At 44.0% G+C, this 20,167-nt stretch overlaps 1 protein-coding gene across 1 annotated transcript in view; it reads right to left on the bottom strand.

Moving 5' to 3' along the window:
* Window positions 1–20,167, bottom strand: part of EDARADD (EDAR associated death domain) — a 75,531-nt gene that overhangs the window by 54,538 nt on the left and 826 nt on the right. Inside the window, exons 2-3 of the mRNA XM_008059087.1 lie at window positions 16,160–16,199; window positions 5,338–5,396 (exon numbers count right to left, since the gene is read on the bottom strand). Of these exons, the coding sequence (XP_008057278.1) occupies window positions 5,338–5,396; window positions 16,160–16,199 (99 nt within the window). The remainder of the gene's footprint in view (window positions 1–5,337; window positions 5,397–16,159; window positions 16,200–20,167) is intronic.

Below are 20,167 nucleotides of genomic sequence, written 5' to 3'. Positions count from 1 at the left end.
CCCGGCCACCGCAGCCTCGCCTGCTGGGTTCCAGCGATTCTTCCGCCTCAGCCTTCCGAGTAGCCGGAATTACAAGCATGCGCTACCACGCTCGGCTGATTTTTTGATTTATTGTAGAGATGAGGTCTCGCTGCCCAGGCGGATCTCGAACCTGCGGGCTCAGGCAATCCACTCACCTCAGCCTCCCAAAGGTGCAGGATTATAGGCTGAGCCACCGAGCCCGGCTAATTTTTTGATTTATTGTAGAGATGAGGTCTCGCCAAGTTGCCTAGACTAGTCTTGTACCCGTGGGCTCAGGCAAACCTCTCACCTCGGCCTCCCAAAGTGCTGGGATTATAGGTGCGAGCCACTGTGGCCAGCCTATCTCCTCTTTCTTAACCAACCAACAAACAAAACTCAATCCTAACACACAGATCTGATCCTCTTCCTGAATTCTCTACTGATACTGTTAATAATAACCTCTCCCAATAGGCTTAAAACTTAGTCTTATCTTCTTTCCAGTACTATTGGGGTCCTAGATACGGTTATGAGACCATCACTTAAAACTCCCAATAGCTTTTCTCTACCCATCTCTGACCATCAAGGCTCTGGGGCCCTTGCTCCAACTTTTACCTTCCAGCTTCATCATCTAAGATCTCCCAATCCACTGCTTCAGTTCCAGGCCAAGTTCACTGTTCACATAGACTCTTTCTTCAGAGCCTCTGCCTATACTGTTCCATCTATTGGGAGAGCTCTCACCCCGGCCCTCAGACACACATCCTAACTCTATTTCTGTGTCGGAGATGTTCATATCAAGCTGCCATGGCCAAAATGGCAGCATGACCATAGAGCGACAGAATAGCAAAGCCATGGAGTGAACTGGACAAATGTTTCTTAGATATTAAATCACAACAGCAGGTTATAAAATAACATCACGTTATTTGCAATTTTTATACTTATGCATATAAAATGCATTAAAGAATACATCAAAGTGAAAAAATAGTTGCATTAGAGTAGTAGAATTGGGGATAAGTGTTTCATTTATCTAGAATCTAAATTTTATTTAGTGAGCTTTTTTTTTTGCGTGGGAGTCTCACCCTGTTGCCCAGGCTGGAGTGCAGTGGCACACTCACGGCCACCCCAGCATCAACCTGCTGGGCTCTGGCGATCCTTCCGCCTCAGCCTTCCAAGTAGCTGGAACTACAGGCGCGCACTACCACATCCGGCTAATTTTTGATTTATTGTAGAGACAAGGTCACGCCAAGTTGCCTGGGCTGGTCTTGAACCTGTGGTCTCAGGCAGTCTACTCACCTTGGCCTCCCAAAGTGCTGGGATTACAGGCTGAGCCACCGAGTCCGGCCTATTTACTGTACTTTTTAAAGCAGACTTTTTTATATTAGAATAATTTTAAATTTATAGGAAATTTGAGAAGATAGTATAAAGAATTCCCATATACCCTACACCAAGTTTCTCTTATTATTAACATTTTATATTAGTGTGATACTTTCACCACAATAAAAATGAGCCAATAATTTAGTGTACTTTCTAAAACTTACACAAACTGGTGTAAAACCAAAGAAACAACACAAAGGAAAATGCCACTCTTTCCATAACCTCTAACACCAACTTAGCATTCTAATATTTGCCTGATTTTCCTATTTTTCTTTTATTACCTCAGAGTCCTCTAGGCATGGATTCTTGGCTACAAACTAGAACAAATTTTAGCTTTACAAACCACCGTTTGCCATATGCTTGTATGTGTGGTGAAATAAACTTTGTTGTTTAGGAAAGGCTCTAGGAAATATTTTCTGTAACATAAAGTGTCATGGAAATTGACTAAACATCATACCCTACAACCCAGATCTAATTGTGTGCGTACTGGCTCTCCAAATCTGTAAACTGCATGGAGTTTTTTTTCCCTCCTCCCCCTTCTGCCTTTTTTTTTTTTTTTTGAGTTGGAGTCTCACTCGGTCGCCCAGACTGGAGTGCACTGGCCGCTCCCGGCCACCGCAGCCTCGACCTGCTGGGTTCTGGCAATCCTTCCACCTCAACCTTCCGAGTAGCCGGAATTACAGGCATGCACTACCATGCCCAGCTGATATTTTGATTTATTGTAGAGATGAGGTCTCACCAAGTTGCCCAGGTGGGTCTCGAACCCACAGACTCAGGCAATCCACTCACCTCGGCCTCTCAAAGGCGCAGGATTACAGGCTGAGCCACCGAGCCCAGCTTCCTTCTGCCTTTTTTATGCCAAAGAATATCCAGTTCAGATTGGTCTCAGATTATATGCTCAATAAACACCAGTTGTAATAGACTGTTGGAGTAGGATCGTTCTAGTAGATAGGTATTAATTATAAATGATTAAAAGTAAAGGGTTCTGTCTGAGAGAGCACAGGTTAATTTTTGACACTTGGATACTACAATGTTTTTCCTCTCCATCATTCAAAAACAAAGGAGGCGGAAATTAAGCCTTAGTAGAAGTGGATTTTAGTTACTACATTATGAAAATTTCTGGGCATGATAGCTCATGGCTGTAATCCCAGCACTTTGGGAGACTAAGGCAGGAGGATTACATGAGCTCAGGAGTTAGAGACCACCCTGGGCAACATAGGGAGACCTCGTTTCAACCAAAAATAAAAAATTAGCCAGGTATGGTGACGCATACCTGTAGTCCAACCTTCTCAGGAGGCTGAGGTATAAAGATTACCTGAGCCCAGGAGGTCCAGGCGGGGGTGAGCCGGGATCGTGCCACTGTACTCCAGCCTGGGCAACAGAGTGAGACCCCCAACTCAAAAAAATAATTAAAAATAAATAATAAAAATCACTAAAAAAGGAAGGTTCATATTCTAAAGAACATATGAAGGGGAACCCATAAAAACTTAGAATGATTTTTTGGAGGGCTCTTGTGTGTACAGGCTTCTCCTGTTAGGTAAGTGTTCTGGGAACCCACCAGCATCAGTGGACTAGCTAGCTCTGTTGTGAGAAGTTGCATTCAGTTTCAGTGAAATTTTTTTTTTGAAGAATCTTTCAATGCGTTGCTCATTTCATGATGGGTGATTTAAAAGCATGCCTGCCTACACCGCATTGAGTGTTCAGCAGTTTTTGACCCTCATGTCCCATGCTCCCTATTCACCCAATCTCACCTGAGCAACTTTTTTTTGTTTCCCTGGATGAAAAAGTCCTCAAAGGGAAATGTTAGCTGATGTGGAAGAGGTGAAACAAAAAACAGCAGAAGCACTAATAGGTATGCAAATTGATGAGTTCCAAAATTGTTTTGAGTAGTGGGAAAAGTATCTTGGTAGGTGTACTGCATCAAACCAAATGGAGAGTCTTTTGAAGGTGACTGAAGTTTAAACATGTAAGAATAAATATACAATTTTTTCTTTAAAAAATCCTGGGGTTTTTTTTTTGGTTTTTTTTTTTTGCCTGCTTTTAAAGTCTGAACTATAGAAAATTGAGTGTGGGTTGTTTTTTCTTTTAAACGTTTCTTCCCTGGTGAGTTTTCTTTGTTCTAACTGCCAAGTTGGTTTCAAAGAATCTTTCTGAGTATTTAAGCAGTTAAAACAAATCCTATAGATTACACAAAGAAATAACCAACTGAAGCAGCTAGCTCACAGTCCTACTTTTCATAGAAATAGAAGACATTCTGTTTTAAAATAGAACTTCAAAAATCTCAAATAGGCCTTTCTCCCATTTGTAGTTCATAAATATATTTTCATCTTTTAGTATAGTCTTTGTTTGATACAGCCAGAATTATAACACTAAAATTAAGAAAAATACTGAACAGTGTGCTAACGTATATTCTGTACCTAATCTTAAGTGATTTTGGAAAATCCCTAAAAGTCAATGAAACAAACAATGCAGCATTTTTTAATCTTCAAGGGGGTCTACATGCTACAAAAAAATTGAGGAGCAAAACTTTGTTAAAGAATTAGGGTTACAAGAAAGGAAAGATGTATACTTTCAGTTTACTAAAATACTTTAAATTTAGTCCATGCAGAATGAATCATTAGATTGTAATTCCAAGAAAAATACTTAGTATCAGGAAGACTAAAGAGTAAAAATCTGATATTCACAGTCAATAGTTGAAGATCTCTCAAAATAAAGTTAAAAGAGGCACTGCTGATAATTTTCAAGAGAGTTGTGTGTTATAATTAAAATTATCAACTATTTGTGTAACTTCTTTATTACAGAGGTAATTTGGCTACCCCAAAATATTCCTATTAAGTATTATTATAGACCAATATTTTTAAAGCAAGACTAAAAAAAAAAGTTTGTTAAAAATTAACTTGGTATTGGCCGGGCGCAGTGGCTTAAGCCTGTACTCCCGGCACTTTGGGAGGCTGAGGTGAGGGGATTGCCTGAGTCCACAGCCTGGGCAACTCAGGGAGACCTCATCTTTACATAAATCAAAAAAATTAGCTGGGTGTGGTAGCGTACGCCTGTAGTTCCGTTTACTTGGAAGGCTGAGGCAAAAGGATCACCTGAGCCCAGCAGGTCGATGCTGGGGTGGCCATGAGTGTGCCACTGCACTCCAGCCTGGGTGACAAGAATGAGACTCCAGCTCAAAAAAAAAATTAACTTGGTGTTATGGAAGGAAGCAGAACCAAACCATCCTATCTTGAGGCAAGACACGCTTTTTGAGACATCGAATATTCTTTATATTTAGCAGATGTGAGACATTGTGCAACTTTGCTAATGAGTTCTGAGTGAGTGACAGAGGTGGACTGAACAGGACAAGAAGTAACTAAAGCACAGAGTGACCCAAGGAAGCTTCTGGAAGGCTGTACATCACAAGGTGAACAGAGGAATGACATGCAATTCTCAAATATTTTTTTCTACTCTTTGGTACAGTCTGAACTTTAAAATAACGTTCTTTTATAATCAGAACACAATAAACATGTTTGCTTTCTGGAAAAAGATAGTAGATATAATATGTTAAAGTTTGATGTCTGATATCTGAAAGAAATACAAGTTTATAAATCACTATTAAAAATGTTATATTACAGTATCTACTTTTGCTGTGTCTTTTAAAAATGTACCCATTCACAGTATACCAACAGCATGTGAAAGAAAGCAATTCTCCTTTCTAACTCACTAGCATTTTCTGATCTTAGCATCTAGATATTTATATTGAAGAGTAGACTAAAACTACCACAGTTCATAAAAGTATATCTAAATGTTCTAGATATGCTGCCTTACTGGGATGCTTAAAGATCATTTCCAAACTTATTTTATTATTTAGAAATCTGGTTCTTCATTATTTATTTTTAGAGCTCTATAAGATACTTCCTTAAAATAACTCTAGGTGGATTATCATGTACCTAAGGGAAAAAATATAGTGGAAATTATTCTTACCTGATGTTGCATATCAGAATTTGATGGGCAGTTCAAAGCAACTGTATCACACTCCTCAGCTAGGAAAAGAAAAAGAGACACACAGCTCAATAAAGATAGCACACTCTGTGGTGTACGACCTAAAATCAAGGCTTAACGTCATGCACTGCCTTGACATCTGTTAAAATCAGGAGGGCCTGACTGAAAATTCCCCTCCCAATTCTACTTCCGAGGATAGAGAATAAGATCCCCTAGCTGACAGTGCTCCTTATCAAGGGTTAGGCACAATTCCTGCTTATCTTGGAGTAGTGGGTTTCAGCTTCCTGCCAGCCTTTGGGATTGTGCAAATAGGCCAATCACATCCTCCCGTGGGAACCAGGAGACACCCCATCCTTCTGATACTACCATGCTTTGCCTCGCACAGCCGATGGTTATTCACTCTATTCCTAAGTACAACACCCTGTGGCTCTACGGGACATGCAGTGTCCTCTTCCTCTGGGCTGTGAGTATATGTGACTCATAAACTGCTGTCTATCTTACCTGTGTTTTGTGGTCCAGCCCATTGACCCTAAAGCAGGACCCCACCCACCCACCAACCAGGGAAAAAGGAGGCAATCAAAACAATGGACATAACGAACAGGATGGCCCTACCATGACTGAGGACATTTGATCAGATTTAATTAACTGCTCTTGGCTAACTAACTTTGCTGATACAACGTGGGCTGCCTGGGGTGGAACCACCCACCGCCCACAGACTTTCACTTGAGCCCATGTAGTGCTGCGTTGTCTTTGCTGGGTGTTCACTCTCTCTGCCCACCTAAAATGCTGCCGTCCCAAGAGGAAAACTGCTGTGAACTGACTAGACCCTGGTGTGGGGTGCTGTTGGTTCAGCCTGTGTTTGGCAGGTGGCCTCTGCGGCACCCACCTCTGAGGGTGGGGGGAACACAGCACCCTGACTAACTGCTGCTGAGTCTCACCTATCAAGGCTCGGGCTGATTTCTCTGCGTGCTGCATCTAGGCTAGTGACATCACTGGTCACTTGGGGCGGCCATTCAGACATTGTTTGTGAACTTGCACTCCCAGGACGGGCACAGAGATGGCCCTTTGGGAGGTTTGCAGAAAGGAAGGAGACCACCACCCCAGGGAGAATTCTGCCTGGCACCTTGAGTGCTGTTGCTCAGGCAAAGTGACCCTGCCTATCCTCTTAGCTGTCGCTGCCCAGGTGTTGTGACTCCCGAGGGCACCAAGGTGCACACCCACGGCAGCCCATGGCCCAGACACGGATGAAGAAAGAAAGGGGAAAAGGCATTTGGGACTCAACTGCCTTCTCTGCACAGAGCCCTGGCCTGCGCACCCAGGCTGTGTCTAGCGCAGCCACTTGCCAGCATGCCAGAAGGCTACTCTTGCCATCCTAAGGCTGGATGGGCCCAACTAAGCCACAGACAAAACAACCTAACTGGACGTCAGACTCCGACCCCAGGGACACCAACAGGCATTTCCTGGAGGTGTAGATAGCCACCTACGAGGTAGTCCATCAGGCTCCCAGTCCTTTCCTGGTAACCTCCCAGGAGGGCCCCCTCAAGGATAATCAGAAAAAAAACGGAAAGGCACGACTTTACACGGTTAGAAATCCAAAATACTCTGAGGAAATTTGTACAAGAGAGGGGGAAAAAATTCATAAATAAACTAAGGGAAAAAAAAATTAGTAGCAGAAAAGACAAGGTCAGAGCTTGGTACTAATTAAGTACTAATTATGCTGTTTATGTCCATGTTGCAACAAAGATCTTGATCCTCAGAGTCACAGGGAAAACCCCTGGAGCCCTGGGCACAGGAAAGGGGTTAATGCAAACTTGACAAAAGCCGGGGGACTTGAAACCATATGAGAGCAACCACTGCCGCAGGGAAGGCCCCCAACCCTGATGATACTAATTTGAGGTTCTCTGGAGGAAGAAGTGCATAAATATGAACAGGATAGGGAAGAGTACCCCCCAGTACAAAAAGTATATTCAGTGACCAAAAAAGAGGGAATAAAAGAAAGATAGAAAGAAACCTGGATATGAGAGAGGAACTGAAACAGAGGTCCACAATTTGACCCAACAGAAAACCCAAAATTTACTAAAATAATTTATACAGAAAAAAAATATAGAGCCATGATTGGCTGTGCATCCTACAACACAAATTTTTAGGAGTTTTTTTTTTTTTAAGCCAGAGTCTTACTCTGTCACCCAGGCTATAGTGCAGTGGCATGTTCACGGCCACCAAAGCCTTGACCTGCTGGGATCAGGTGATCCTTCCGCTTCAGCTTTCTAAGTAGCTGGAACCATAGGCACACACCACCATGCCTGGTTGATTTTTTTGATTTATTGTAGAGATGAGGTCTTGCCAAGTTGCCAAGTTGCCCAGGCTGGTCTCAAACATCTGGGCTCAGGCAATCCTCTCGCCTTTGCCTCCCAAAGTGCTGGGATTACAGGTGTGAGCCACCATGCCCTGCCAACACAAGTTTTGAATTAACTTTAATGTCTGCAAAAATGCACTTGCTGGCAAACTTTCATGGACTTAATTGGTACTGGGGCTTGAATTACGGTTATATCTGAAGATGCCACTAAATTAAACTTGGTACCTCCTACAATCTTAGGGCAGGTATTGAATATAAAATAGAGGTCAAACATAGAAGTTTTACCCTAACCAAGAGAACTATTGTTTTGCCTGCCTTTCCCATGGATATGGCACTCATGGGTCCAAAGTGTCCCATAACGGGCATGGATACTCTGACTTCATAAATATTAAATTAAATCTTTGGCAGTTACATACAAGTTGGCATAACTAAATGAGACCCTATGGACCTCTAAGTTAAAATAATTAACAAAGCCTAATGTAAATTAAAATAGGGGCTCAAAGATTAAAAGTTATTGGCCGGGGTAGTGGCTCAATCCTGTATTCCCAATACTTCGGGAGGCTGAGGTGAGGGGATTGCCTGAGCCCACGAGTTCAAGAACAGCCTGGGCAATTTGGCAAGACCTCATCTCTACAATAAACCAAAAACTTAGCCAGGCATGATGGTGCACGCCTGTAGTTCTGGCTACTTGGAAGGCTGAGGCAGAAGGATCACCTGCACTCAGCAGGTCGACGCTGGGGTGGCTGTGAGCGTGTTACTGCACTCCAGTCAGGATGCGATGGAGTGAGACTGTAACTCAAAAAAGTGATTGTCTAAGACATAAAGAGCACGGGGTGGTTATCAGCACTGCCTAACCACCAAATTAGGTGGTGTTGCAGTCTAATTTGACCTTTTCTTACACCTGGAAAAAAATGAATGGTGCATCATGGTGGATGACAGCAACCTAACTGCTGTGGTCCCATCCCTAAGACTCCCGTATTCCTTGACTAGTATGATTGAAATGACTGACCCCGTCCGGTAAGTGACTAGTCAATATTTTGCTTTCATCAATTTGACTACTATGTTCTGTTCAGTGCCTATCTCAACAGTCTCTCAGTTGACATTTGTCTTCAACCCCAAAGGGTCATAACACATCTTGACGAGGCACCCATGGGGCACTCCAACAGCATATCATTGCACACAATCGCATACAAGCTTTGCAGCCAACATATATATATATATATAGCTGGTCTCGAACTCCTGGCTCAAGCAATCTTCCTGCCTTGGCTTCCCAAAGTGCTGGGATCATAGGCGTGAGCCACTGCACCTAGCCTTGCAGTCAAGATCTTAACTGCACCCAACTTTCTCAGGACCATAGGATGATATTACATGGACGATATCCTCCTCTGAGGACAATCATTTGACATACTTGTCCAGGTCATACAAATAGGGCACTCGCAAGAATGATCACAGAATAGGATGGGTTACTGTCCACCCATAGTAGAAGGCCTGCCACGTTGGTTACATTCCTAAAAATTACTTGGTAAGTAGTTTATTTCAGTGAGTGCTCCACGCCTGACACTGTCTGTAAGTCGCCTGCCTGACACAGACTTGGGTTGTTCTCTCCATTCTCAAGTGCAACCCCCATGGGGCCCTGCGGGGCATGCAGTGTCCTCCTTCCCTGGGCTGTGAATATATGTGACTCATAAACCACTGTCAATCTCATCTGTCCAGCGTCCAGTGTTGATGGGGCCATCCCCTTAACCCTCCCTCACTAGCAGGGTAAAGAAGAGGCAACCAAAACACATTCTCCTCTGATTACCAACATCACAGCACATTCCACTGTATTAATTCATCTGTCTGACAATTTACTAAACCTTTCAGACAGCAGACAGTGGGATTATACTTGTCCTGATAGCTCGCCCTCCTCAAGGTCAAACCTAAACCATTTCAGTGCTATTGCTCAAGTTCACTTGCAGTGAATGGCAAAGGAACTTGAAACGCACATTAAACATTTAACATTCTTCAAAATGAGTTGTTAGGAAGGAGCTTCCATTCTTAGGTTGTTTCATGTATATGTGAACTTCGATTTCCCTATTCATGGTGAAAATTGTACAAAATGTGTTAAACTGTTTTTGTTCCATCAGATTCTAATCTTCAGCCACAGAATTCAAGGCTATGCTCTAAATTTGAAAGGTGACAGAAATAAAAGAAACTTTTAGCATCATGTAAATTTTTAGAGCTATAAAGTCTTAAATAGAGAACCATTTGACCCAGGGTTCAAAAATCTGGATGAAGTGAGGGAATGATTGATTCATCCATTTATTTTTTGCATTCATTAACATTTATTCACCTACTATGTGCTGGGCAAGGGACTATTTGAATATGTATATTCCGATAGTATGTATATTCAGATACTACTTGAATATGGATATTCAGAACTGCCTCATATACAATTCTAACCAGAGCAAAGGACATTTTCCCCCCCTTAATAGTGTTATCTGGGCCAGGCTCGCTTGCTCAACCTGTAACCCCAGCACTTTGGGAGTCCGAGGCTAGTGGATTGTCTGAGCCTGCAGGTTCAAGACCAGCCCAGGCAACTTGGTGAGAACCCTGTCTCTACAATAAAATAAAATAAAATAAAAAATTAGCCAGGTGCGGTAGCGCACGCTTATAGTTCTGGCTACTTGAAAGGCTGAGGTGAAGGATCACCAGAGTCCAGCAGGTCAATGCTGGGGTGGCCATGAGCATGCCACTGCACTCCAGCCTGGGCGATGGAGTGAGACTCCAACTCAAAAAAAAAAATAGTATTGCCTGAGAAGTTTTAAACTAAGAGTGTGATCTTTTACTAAGGTTTTACCACTATATCTTTTTAAAGCTAGAGCAGCAACCATCTGGCCCTGACTTGTGTTTCTCTAAACATAGGCACTCATGTATGAATCACCTGGGCTGCTTGTTAACAATGCAGATCGATGGGCTCCCAGCTCAGACTGCCTTCATGGGAATCTCAGGGCGCCCAGAAATCTACATTGTTCACCTGTACCCCCACATAATTCTTCTTTTTTTTTTCTTCCAGAATCAGAGTCTCACTATGCTGCCTAGGCTGGGCTCTAACTCTTAAACCTCCCACCTCAGCCTCCCTAGTAGCCGGATACTTGCACCCCACATAATTCTCACGCACACTCAAGTGTGATTTTTCACAGCAGAAAGTAATGGACATGTGATTTCAATCATACCAATTCTCACAATGTCAAAATTGTTAGCTCAGAATTTTTAAAACTGTTCTTCCCCCAATACAAGAACTTAGATTTAACAGCAACTTTTCTCATGAGATTCTCCAGATACTCCTGTGTCATATCCACCTCTCTCCCCTCTGCCCTCCTATACACAAATGAAAATAAATTTTGGGGGGAATGGTTACTTTGTATTCTTGTCATTATTGGGGGGTAGGACATGGCAATTTTGGGTGTCTCGTAACAGAAGAGTCCCAAGAGGATCTCTGTTCAGGTTCAGAGGGAGGAAGTGTACTTATGGAACAAACAGGAAAAAAACACACAGCAAATATTGCAAGTGGGAGGGATGGTTAGTTTCCTATTAGAACAGGGACACCTATTAACAAGATGTCACTGTCAATCTGTGAGGTAGGGGATTATATAAGATATAATATATTGGCTTGCTAGATTTAGGGCAGAAATTTTTGCTTTTGAATTTTTGTTTTTGTTTTTTGAGTCAGGGTCTCGTTCTGTCACCCAGGCTGGAATGCAGTGGCATGATCATGGCTCAACGCAGCCTCGACCTCCTGGGCTTAGGTGATCCTTTTGCCTTAGTCTCCAGAGTAGCTGGGACTACAAACGTGGGCCACCATGACCGGCTAATGTTTTTTATTTTTTGTAGAAACAAGGTCTCGCTGTGTTGCCCAGGTTACTTTTGAGTTATTTAGTGATTTTCCTAGTATTTGTTTATTTTCTCCTCACGCATTCAAACTGAACGACTGCTCCTACATTTAATCAACACAGTGTCTAAACAACTCCCCAAATAGCATCTATGTTTAAGCTCAGATTCGTCAACGTTTTTAACAGTAGGATCAGTCTACTCTCCTTCTTTTTAACTTTTGAGTTAACTGTAACGTTTTTGAATGATAAAAGAAAAGAGCAGGAACACTGGAGAAAATGAAGATGAGAAAATCTTGTTTGATGTGTGTGAGTACTTATCTATGTGCCATTTTCCCCCACTATGAATAAGTGGATCAAAAACCCAAATTCTTTTTCCAAACACGTTTTTCTCTCAATATGTAGAGTCACATTCCATTCACAACACTCAAGCCAGCAGCTTCTATGAGATCTCAGGAATTATGTGATGTAAAACAAGCCCCAATCTCATGCTAGTCTTAAGTCCAGGACCTGCAAACTCACAAAACAACTATCAGAAAAGAACCCTGACAAAATAAACCCCTTGAAACCTCTAATGTCAGGGTGGCTAATGGAGGCGGAAGCTATTGCATTTGTGCCCAGTGAGAAAACAGGTATAATATTAACACATTTTACCTCAAAATAGATGCCAATCACTGAAGTTACATTAGATTTCCACAGTTGAATATTAAAAAAACTATTATTCAAAACCACTCTAGTTTGGCCCATGTGAAAGAACAGCTTTATGAGCTTATGAGCTCCATGAATAAGGCAGGAATATACTAGCAGTGTAAAAGATATTTTGTGAAACATGCTTAATCTGCTTAAGAAACTAAACTTTTTTTTTTTTTAGTAGGAGTCTCACTCTGCTGCCCAGGCTGGAGTGCAGTGGCACGCTCACAGCCACCACAGCCTCGATCTGCTGGTTTCAGGTGATCCTTCCACCTCAGCCTTCCAAGTAGCTGGAACTACAGGTGTGCGCCACCATGCCCAGCTACTTGTTTGATTTATTGTAGAGACAGCGTCTTGCCACATTGTCCAGGCTGGTCTTGAACCCCTGGGCTCAGGCATTCCTTTCACCTCCGTCTCCCAAAGTGCTAGAATTTCAGGCATGAGCCACCATGCCCAGCTAAGAAACTACATTTTGAGGACTTTTTAGCCATATGGCAATTAACGCTAATTACAAATGACTCCTCTACTAAATAAAGTTTGCCTCCCCCCCAAAACCCACTTAAATGTTGGAAACCTAGTTTGTACTTAATATAATTAAATTACATTTACTTTTAAGTCTATAAATTAGTCTCTTCACTAATTCATGTGGATTTTCTTTCCCTAAAAACAACTTCAATGAGAAAATTACCATAAATGTCTAATAACGGTAGTGGCCTCATTAGTGATGTTAAAGAAGAATACTAGCGCCGGGCTCGGTGGCTCAGCCTGTAATTCTAGCACTTTGGGAGGCTGAGGTGAGTGGATTGCCTGAGTCTGTGGGTTCGAGACCTGCCTGGCCAACTTGGCGAGACCTCATCTCTACAATCAATCAAAAAATTAGCCGGGCGTGGCAGCACGTGCCTGTAGTTCCAGCTACTCGGAAGGCTGAGGCGGAAGGATCGCCGGAGCCCAGCTGATAGAGGCTGTGATGGCCAGGAGCGTACCACTGCACTCCAGCCTGGGCGACAGAGTGAGACTCCAACTCAAAAAAAAAAAAAGAATACTAGCAGACATTAAAAGACATTAAATTGTTATACTCTTGAATGCAAATGCATGGGTTGAAACTTCTAGACATGATTCATTTACACATGATATATTTATTTGGAGATAAGAAATTATGTGCTTATTAATACTGTTCACTCCAGTCTGTCTGCTCGGAAGGCTGAGGCAGAAGGACCGCCGGAGCCCAGCAGGTCGAGGCTCCAGTCTGGGTGACAGAGTGAGACTCCAACTCAAAAAATAAAAAGAAAAGAAAAGAAAAAAAAATTAGCCAGGAGTAGTGGCATGCACCTGTAGTCCCAGTTACTTAGGAGGCAGAGGCAGAAGGCTTGCCTGAGGCCACAAGTTTGAGGCTGCAGTGAGCCGTGATAATGCCACTGCACTCTAGCCTGGACAGGGTGAGATCCCAACTCAATTAAAAAAAAAAAAATATATATATATATATATAGTGTTCATCATGAATAAGAACCCAAAAAAAGGTCTAGGGTGTGGTTTTCACCACGTTACTTGTAAGTAAACTCATTACAACTTTAGTTAAGGCTTTGTAGAACTCAAAATTCGAGGAGAAAACTGACTGCACAGCCGCTGTAGTATCAGGTTGCTAGGCAACAATCTTTTTCTGTCAAAACAGGAAATCACATGCAAGGGTGATTTTTTTTAAAAGGCTCTTGAGACAGATCACACCATGACACTGCAAGGCCGCAGCCACTATGGCTTGGGTCTTTTCTAAGACAGTTTCACTTTAGCCACGCTGCTTGAGAGCTCTTGACAGTCCTCAACTCTGACTTTTCACAATTCTTTGACCAGACTTCCCTCCGCCCCTGTCTGGTGCCCACGTGTGCCAGGAACATTCTAGACTCATTTCACTGGATTCCCCAAGTCACCTGGTAGGAAGGACATTAACCCTGTCCTCTCCACTGAGCTGATGAGGAAACAGAGACTCTGAGGCCTGAAGTCACTGGCAGAGGCCACCCAGAGCCTTGCATCTGGTTCTCTCCTCTCTGTTCCCTGAAGCGTCTTAGGCAGGCTTTCAGAGTGGGGCCCACATCACAACCACACAGGTGCAAGTTAAAAGGCAGATTCTTGGACCCCCATCCCAGTTCCACCAAATCATCGTTTCAGGGCAGAGGGGCCCAGAATCTGCATTTAAAACAAGTTCCCCAAGCTGGGCTCGGTGGCTCAGCCTGTAATCCCAACGCTTTGGGAGGCTGAGGTGAGTGGATTGCCTGAGCCCGCGGGTTCGAGACCCGCCTGGGCAAGCAAGACCTCATCTCTACAATAAATTCAAAAATTAGCCGGGCGTGGTAGCGCGCGCCTGTAATTCCGGCTACTCAGAAGGCTGAGGTGGAAGGATCGCCGGAGCCTAGCAGGTCGAGGCTGCGGTGGCCGGGAGCGGCCACTGCACTCCAGTCTGGGCGAAAGAGTGAGACTCCAACTCAAAAAAAAAAAACAGCTTCCCCTGATGGGTCTTCTGATCAATAAAGTCTAAGAACCACAGTCCAAGGTTGCCCTGTTGCCTGACTTGTTCCTTCCACTTTCTTGCTGAAATAGAGTCCCAGAGTGTAGGATTTGGGAGACTCAAAGGTCATTACAGAGAGGACAAGGAGAAGGGAGTTTGCCAGAAGCCTCTTCCAGTCTAGCCGGGGGTCTGGACTCAAAACCGGCCTTAAGCCTCTTTTCTCCTGTACCGCGAGCACTCCAGGGACATGCACAGGACAGAAAAGGAATAACACTCCAATGCTGTCTTTTCAAGGGGCAGGGAGACAGGCCCAGGGTAGTGAGGGAAGAGAAGAAGGTTGGCGAATACTTGAAAACCACAGGTTAGCCCTGGGACTCCCCACAATTACCCCCTACTGTGAGAACTGCCAGGGAAACCCATACTGGTGTGTGCTGGAAAACCTACCGCTCCACAGTGACCAGAAAGCCGGATGCCCCTGCCATCTCTGAAACTGTGCACAAAGCTGACCTCTACCACCCATCCTACCCCCCGTCTCTGGGTTGCCAGCAGAGTCCAAGGTACATGCTCTACAGTGACAACCAGCAGCTTGGCCTCATGAAGGGGTGCCCCGCGGAGAGATCAGGAAAGACCAGGGTCTAGCCACCTTATGGTCAGCCTAAAACATGAGTCTGCGGTTATAACAGACAGCTTTGGGGGTTTGCTTTTGAGCCCGACAAGGATCTCTTGTCCCTTTGGCCACAGAACATTCTTCTTGAAGAAAGCAGTTTGGGTAAAATCCACTCCAGGCCTTCCTCCATTCTCCTGATGGCAATGACTGATTTAGGGGATGGGCATGTGACTCCAAATGCCCCAATCACAATCATTTCTAAAATTGTACTACGGGTGCTCTTCTGCCACCCTGAGCAACAGCACCCACATAGAGCTGGAGGTGCCATCTTTTTCTCCGGGCGGGGAAATTCTGCCCAAGAATGGAGCCAACACTGAAGAAGACGGAGCCATGAGACGGAGAGACTGAGCCTGAGAGCATCATTTAAACGTTTGGATCCAGCAACACCAAGAGTGCCCTAGGCCCGTTAAGTCCCTCCCCCTCTTTTTAAACAAATTTGAGTTAGGTTTCTGTCCCTTGAAAACCAGAGTCCTGGCTATCTGCATCATGCCTGCTAAAAACATCACAAGAATTTAATGTATAATTTGCAATGAAATAATTTAAAGATTTTAATAAGAAGATTTATTTCCGAGATAATCATGGAACAAGTCGTGAGCTAATTATTGGTATGTTTCTGTTTTACAATTTTAAATCATGAAAAATTACTCTGACTCGTGCTTTGTTTAAGATATACAAATAATCAAATAATCATGACATGTTCAAGAAGTTCCATTAACTTTACATACCTTTAGGGAGTCCGGTATCTTGAATGGGATATTTGTCTGACTGAGGAAACCAACCAAAAAAAAAAAAAAAAGAAAGAGGAGAGTTATTTTTAAATGTCATAGTAAATTACAAGATGAAAGTGAAAAGATGGCTTTGTCTGGGGAAAGTCATGATTTCAGTTAAAAACCTTGGAAATGTTCAGCCTTGGACTTATTGACTGGACTGACCCATTCTTTGTTTCTGTTCTCAATTGATAGGAAAGAAATCAAGGTTGACAAGGAAGTTAACGCTGGAACATGAAACAGAACAAGTCCTCCAAACCTCCTCAGCTCTGACCACTAAACCACATTCCTCCCTTTTCAGCAGGACTAGTCTCCCGCAGCTTAAAATCGAGGATTATTTGTTTTCATGAATTGTGACATTAGGCCCATTTCCTCTCACCGTTTCTGTGACAGCCATTTGGGTCAATAAGCATGTGTTCCAGGCACTGCTCACTACGGCAGAGCTCTGTCCTGGGTTGAAGAGGACAGGATTCAAAAGACAAATGTCCTATTGATTGCACAAAGATCTCAAGATCAGTTAGTAATTATGTACAACCTGCATATTTCCTCAAGGCGTTTGTTTGAGGATAGTCCAGCTACCAGGAATTCAAAACTGCAAAGGCTCTAACAGCCACATGTATTTTAATTTGCTCCCACTTATATGCGGGTATCTAATGTTCTGGAAACTTATTTCAGATTAAACAATGCAGCCATTCTCTAAAGAGGTCCATGAGAGGTTCATGAGAGGAATGAGAACGTGCCGTTTCCCCGTTGTGCCCCCTTAGCCCTGCTTCACTCCGTCTCTCCACTCACACTCCAACCCCACCTTCATCTGCAAATTTTCCGTGGGTCTCACCCACGTCTTCCTTTAACAGAAAAAGGAGAAAAAGAAACACATGTAAAATTGAGGGTTTTGCTTTAAATGCCTTTCCATGGAGTTTTCTTGGAGCTGGGCAGGAAAGTTTCAGAACCTCCAGAAGGCTGCAACCCTTTCCCAACAAAAATAATTAAGTACATAAAAATCAGTCAAGTCGGACACCGTGGTTCATTCCTGTAATCCCAGCAGTTTGGGAGGCTGAAGCAGAAGGATTGCTTGAGTCCAAGAATTCAAAACCAGTCTGGGCAACAATCCGAGACCCCATTGCCACAAACAAACAAACAAAAAAAGCTGAGCGTGGTAGCATGCACCTGTAGTCCCAGCTGCTCAAGAGGCTGAGGCAAGAGGACTGCTAGAGCCCAGGAGTTCGAGACTGCAGTGAGCTATAAATGCATCACTGTACTCCAGTCTGGGTGAAAGAGTGAGATCTTATCTCAAAAATTATAAACAGATAAAATTTTTAAAAGAGGAAAAAATCAGTTAATCACAGAGAACTTAACAGCCAAATCGTTCTACCCGAGACTAAATTAGTTCTCATCACTCTACTCCAGGGGCATGGAACACATAACAGGACTACAACACTCATCCATCTGTTTTTAAAAGCACGTGTCTATTTCCTCAGTCTGTGAGTTTTTTCCAGAGACGGGACTATGATCTTTGCATACCCAGATTTTGACTCAGCGTTAGGGAAACATGTTCCGGAAGTCTGAATTTGAAAGAGCACACTGGCTGAGCAAGTGCAGGACTCCTACAGAAACTGACGCTTGAGTTATGCCTAGAGGGTACCCAGAGCTCGGATGACCCAAGAGGAAGGAAGAAAGTCACTGGAGATGGCAGACACAGCAGGAGCAGGGGCCTGGTGGCTGGAAGAGTTGCAAGTATAGAAGACCCATTAGGTTGGGCGTGGTGGCTCATGCCTATAGCCCCAGCACTTTGAGAGGCTGAGACCAGAGCGCTGCCTGAGCCCAAGAGTTTGAGATCAGCCTGGGCAACATGGCAGACTCTACCACTACAATAAATCAAAAAATTAGCTGAGATTGGTGGTATGCCACTGCACTCCAGCCTGGGGGACAGAGTGAGACTCTGACTCAAAAAAAGAAGACACATCAGCCAGAAGCAAAGATGCTTGCTGGAGGTGGTCAGAGGAAGGTAGAGCTAAATAAATGACGGAGCTAGTCTTCAAGAAAAACCATGAAGGTTGGACAAAGGGATTCAGGTGGGATGCCACTCCAGGCTCCTGGGAGACTTGGTTTATCAAACACCTACTGCTGCCTGCCTTGTGCTGAGTTCTGCACAAGATGGCCAACCCAGTCTTGCCAGAAGTCAGATAAGTAAACAATTACAACTCAGTGTGACAAGTAGGGACCGGGCTAGGAAGAAGGGAGCCCTTGACATCCCCAAGGCAAAGAAGTCATCATAGATCAGGGGATGCTTGAACTGAGATGGGAGGATGCACAGGAGTTCATCAGGTGAGGAAGCAGGGAGATTTTCCTTGCCAGAAAGAACAGCATTATCAGTATCTGAAGAAGGTGAGAGGGCACGGAGTATTCAAGAAGCACCTAATAGCCACACACAAAAGGCTCATCAGGTGAGCAGTGAATGCTAGGAGGAGGCCACAGAGGGCCTTGCCTGCCATGTCAAGGAGGATATACTTAACCCTACAAGCAGCAGGACTGTTATGGGTTGAATTATATCCCTCAGAAAAGACAAGTTGAAGTCCTAACCCCCACTACCTCAGAATGTGACCTGATTTGGAAGCAGTGTCATCAGAGATGTAGTAAGTTAAGTTATTACAAGGTAATACCAGAGCAGGGTAGGCCCTTAATCCAATATGACTGGTGTTTTCAAAAGAAAAGGAGGGAGACAGACACGCAAGGAGAAGATGGCCACATGTCATGGAGTGAGGGAACAGGCTGATGCATCTACAAGCCAAGGAATGTCCAGGATTGCTGGCAACCACCAGCAAGGTGCTAGAAGAGACAAAGATGGATTCTCCCCTGGGGTCTCAGAGGGAGCATGGCCTGGCTGACACCCTGATTTCAGGCTTCTAGTCTCCAGAACCGTGAGAGAATGCATTGCTATTGTCTGAGCCACCCAATCTGTGGTACTGTGTTATGACAGCCCTTGAGAAACGAACAACAGGAAAGTTTTGGAAAGATCACTTTATCCCAGCATGGAGAAACAATTAGAGGTATCTGCAGCCAAGGTGAGAGTAAGGAGAATGGCGCCAAGGGAGGGAGAACCTGGTGTCTGAAGGTAAGCAGGAGACCCAGGGGACCTGGATAGTCATGGGTGGGGCAGTGGAAAAAGAAAGAGTGAAATGAGTAATACTTTATGGGAACCAAGACATCAGTAACAGACTGCCCCTGCGGACCCACAAGCCACGACCACAGGGTTGTTTGTCATTCCTTTTTTTTGAGTAAGGGTTTTACTCTGTCACCCAGGATGGAGTGCAGTGGCACAATTACAGCTCACCCCAGCCTTGACCTCCTCGGCTCAGGTGATCCTCCCACCTCAGCCTCCCAAGCAGCTGGGACTATAGGCATGTGCCACCATGCTCGGCGAATTTTTTACTTTTCTTTAGAGGTGAGGTCTTGCTATGCTGCCCAGGCTGGGCTCAAGCAATCCTCCCGCCTCGCCCTCCCAAAGTGTTGGGATCACAAGTGTGAGCCACTGAGCCCAGCCCTTCCTTCCATTTTGCTGAGAGTTAAAATAATTTTTTCACGTGAATTTCCATCGTGTGTCAAAGCGTGATCCCCTATGCTGTCCACACTGACCAAACTGTACCTTGGAAATGAGAACACAGAAAAACAAACACCTCGGGTCCTTAAGGCACTCAAGATTTAAAGACATCTAATTATATTAATTGTAGCTTGTGTCACGCTAACGAAGTTAGTTAATAAGAACTTTTCACAACTCGGTAGACCCTCTCTCCCAAGCATTTGGGACAAAAGGAACATGTCTTATACCATAGGCAGAATAACACGTGCAGTGCTGTCCAAGAGCACTGACGAGTCCTGACCAAGAAGCAGTACTGCCCAGGAAAGCAAGGCGGGCTAGGTGACTGTGTGTACATCGATTCACTGCTATTTCCTCATCTGTAGGATGGG

The sequence above is a fragment of the Carlito syrichta genome, unplaced genomic scaffold (genome assembly GCF_000164805.1).
Source record: "Carlito syrichta isolate Samal-C Ts95f unplaced genomic scaffold, Tarsius_syrichta-2.0.1 Scaffold303709, whole genome shotgun sequence".
In the NCBI taxonomy this organism is placed as follows: domain Eukaryota; kingdom Metazoa; phylum Chordata; class Mammalia; order Primates; family Tarsiidae; genus Carlito; species Carlito syrichta.
Note: the sequence above shows the minus strand (reverse complement) of the source record. Positions and strands in the feature narration are given on the sequence as shown.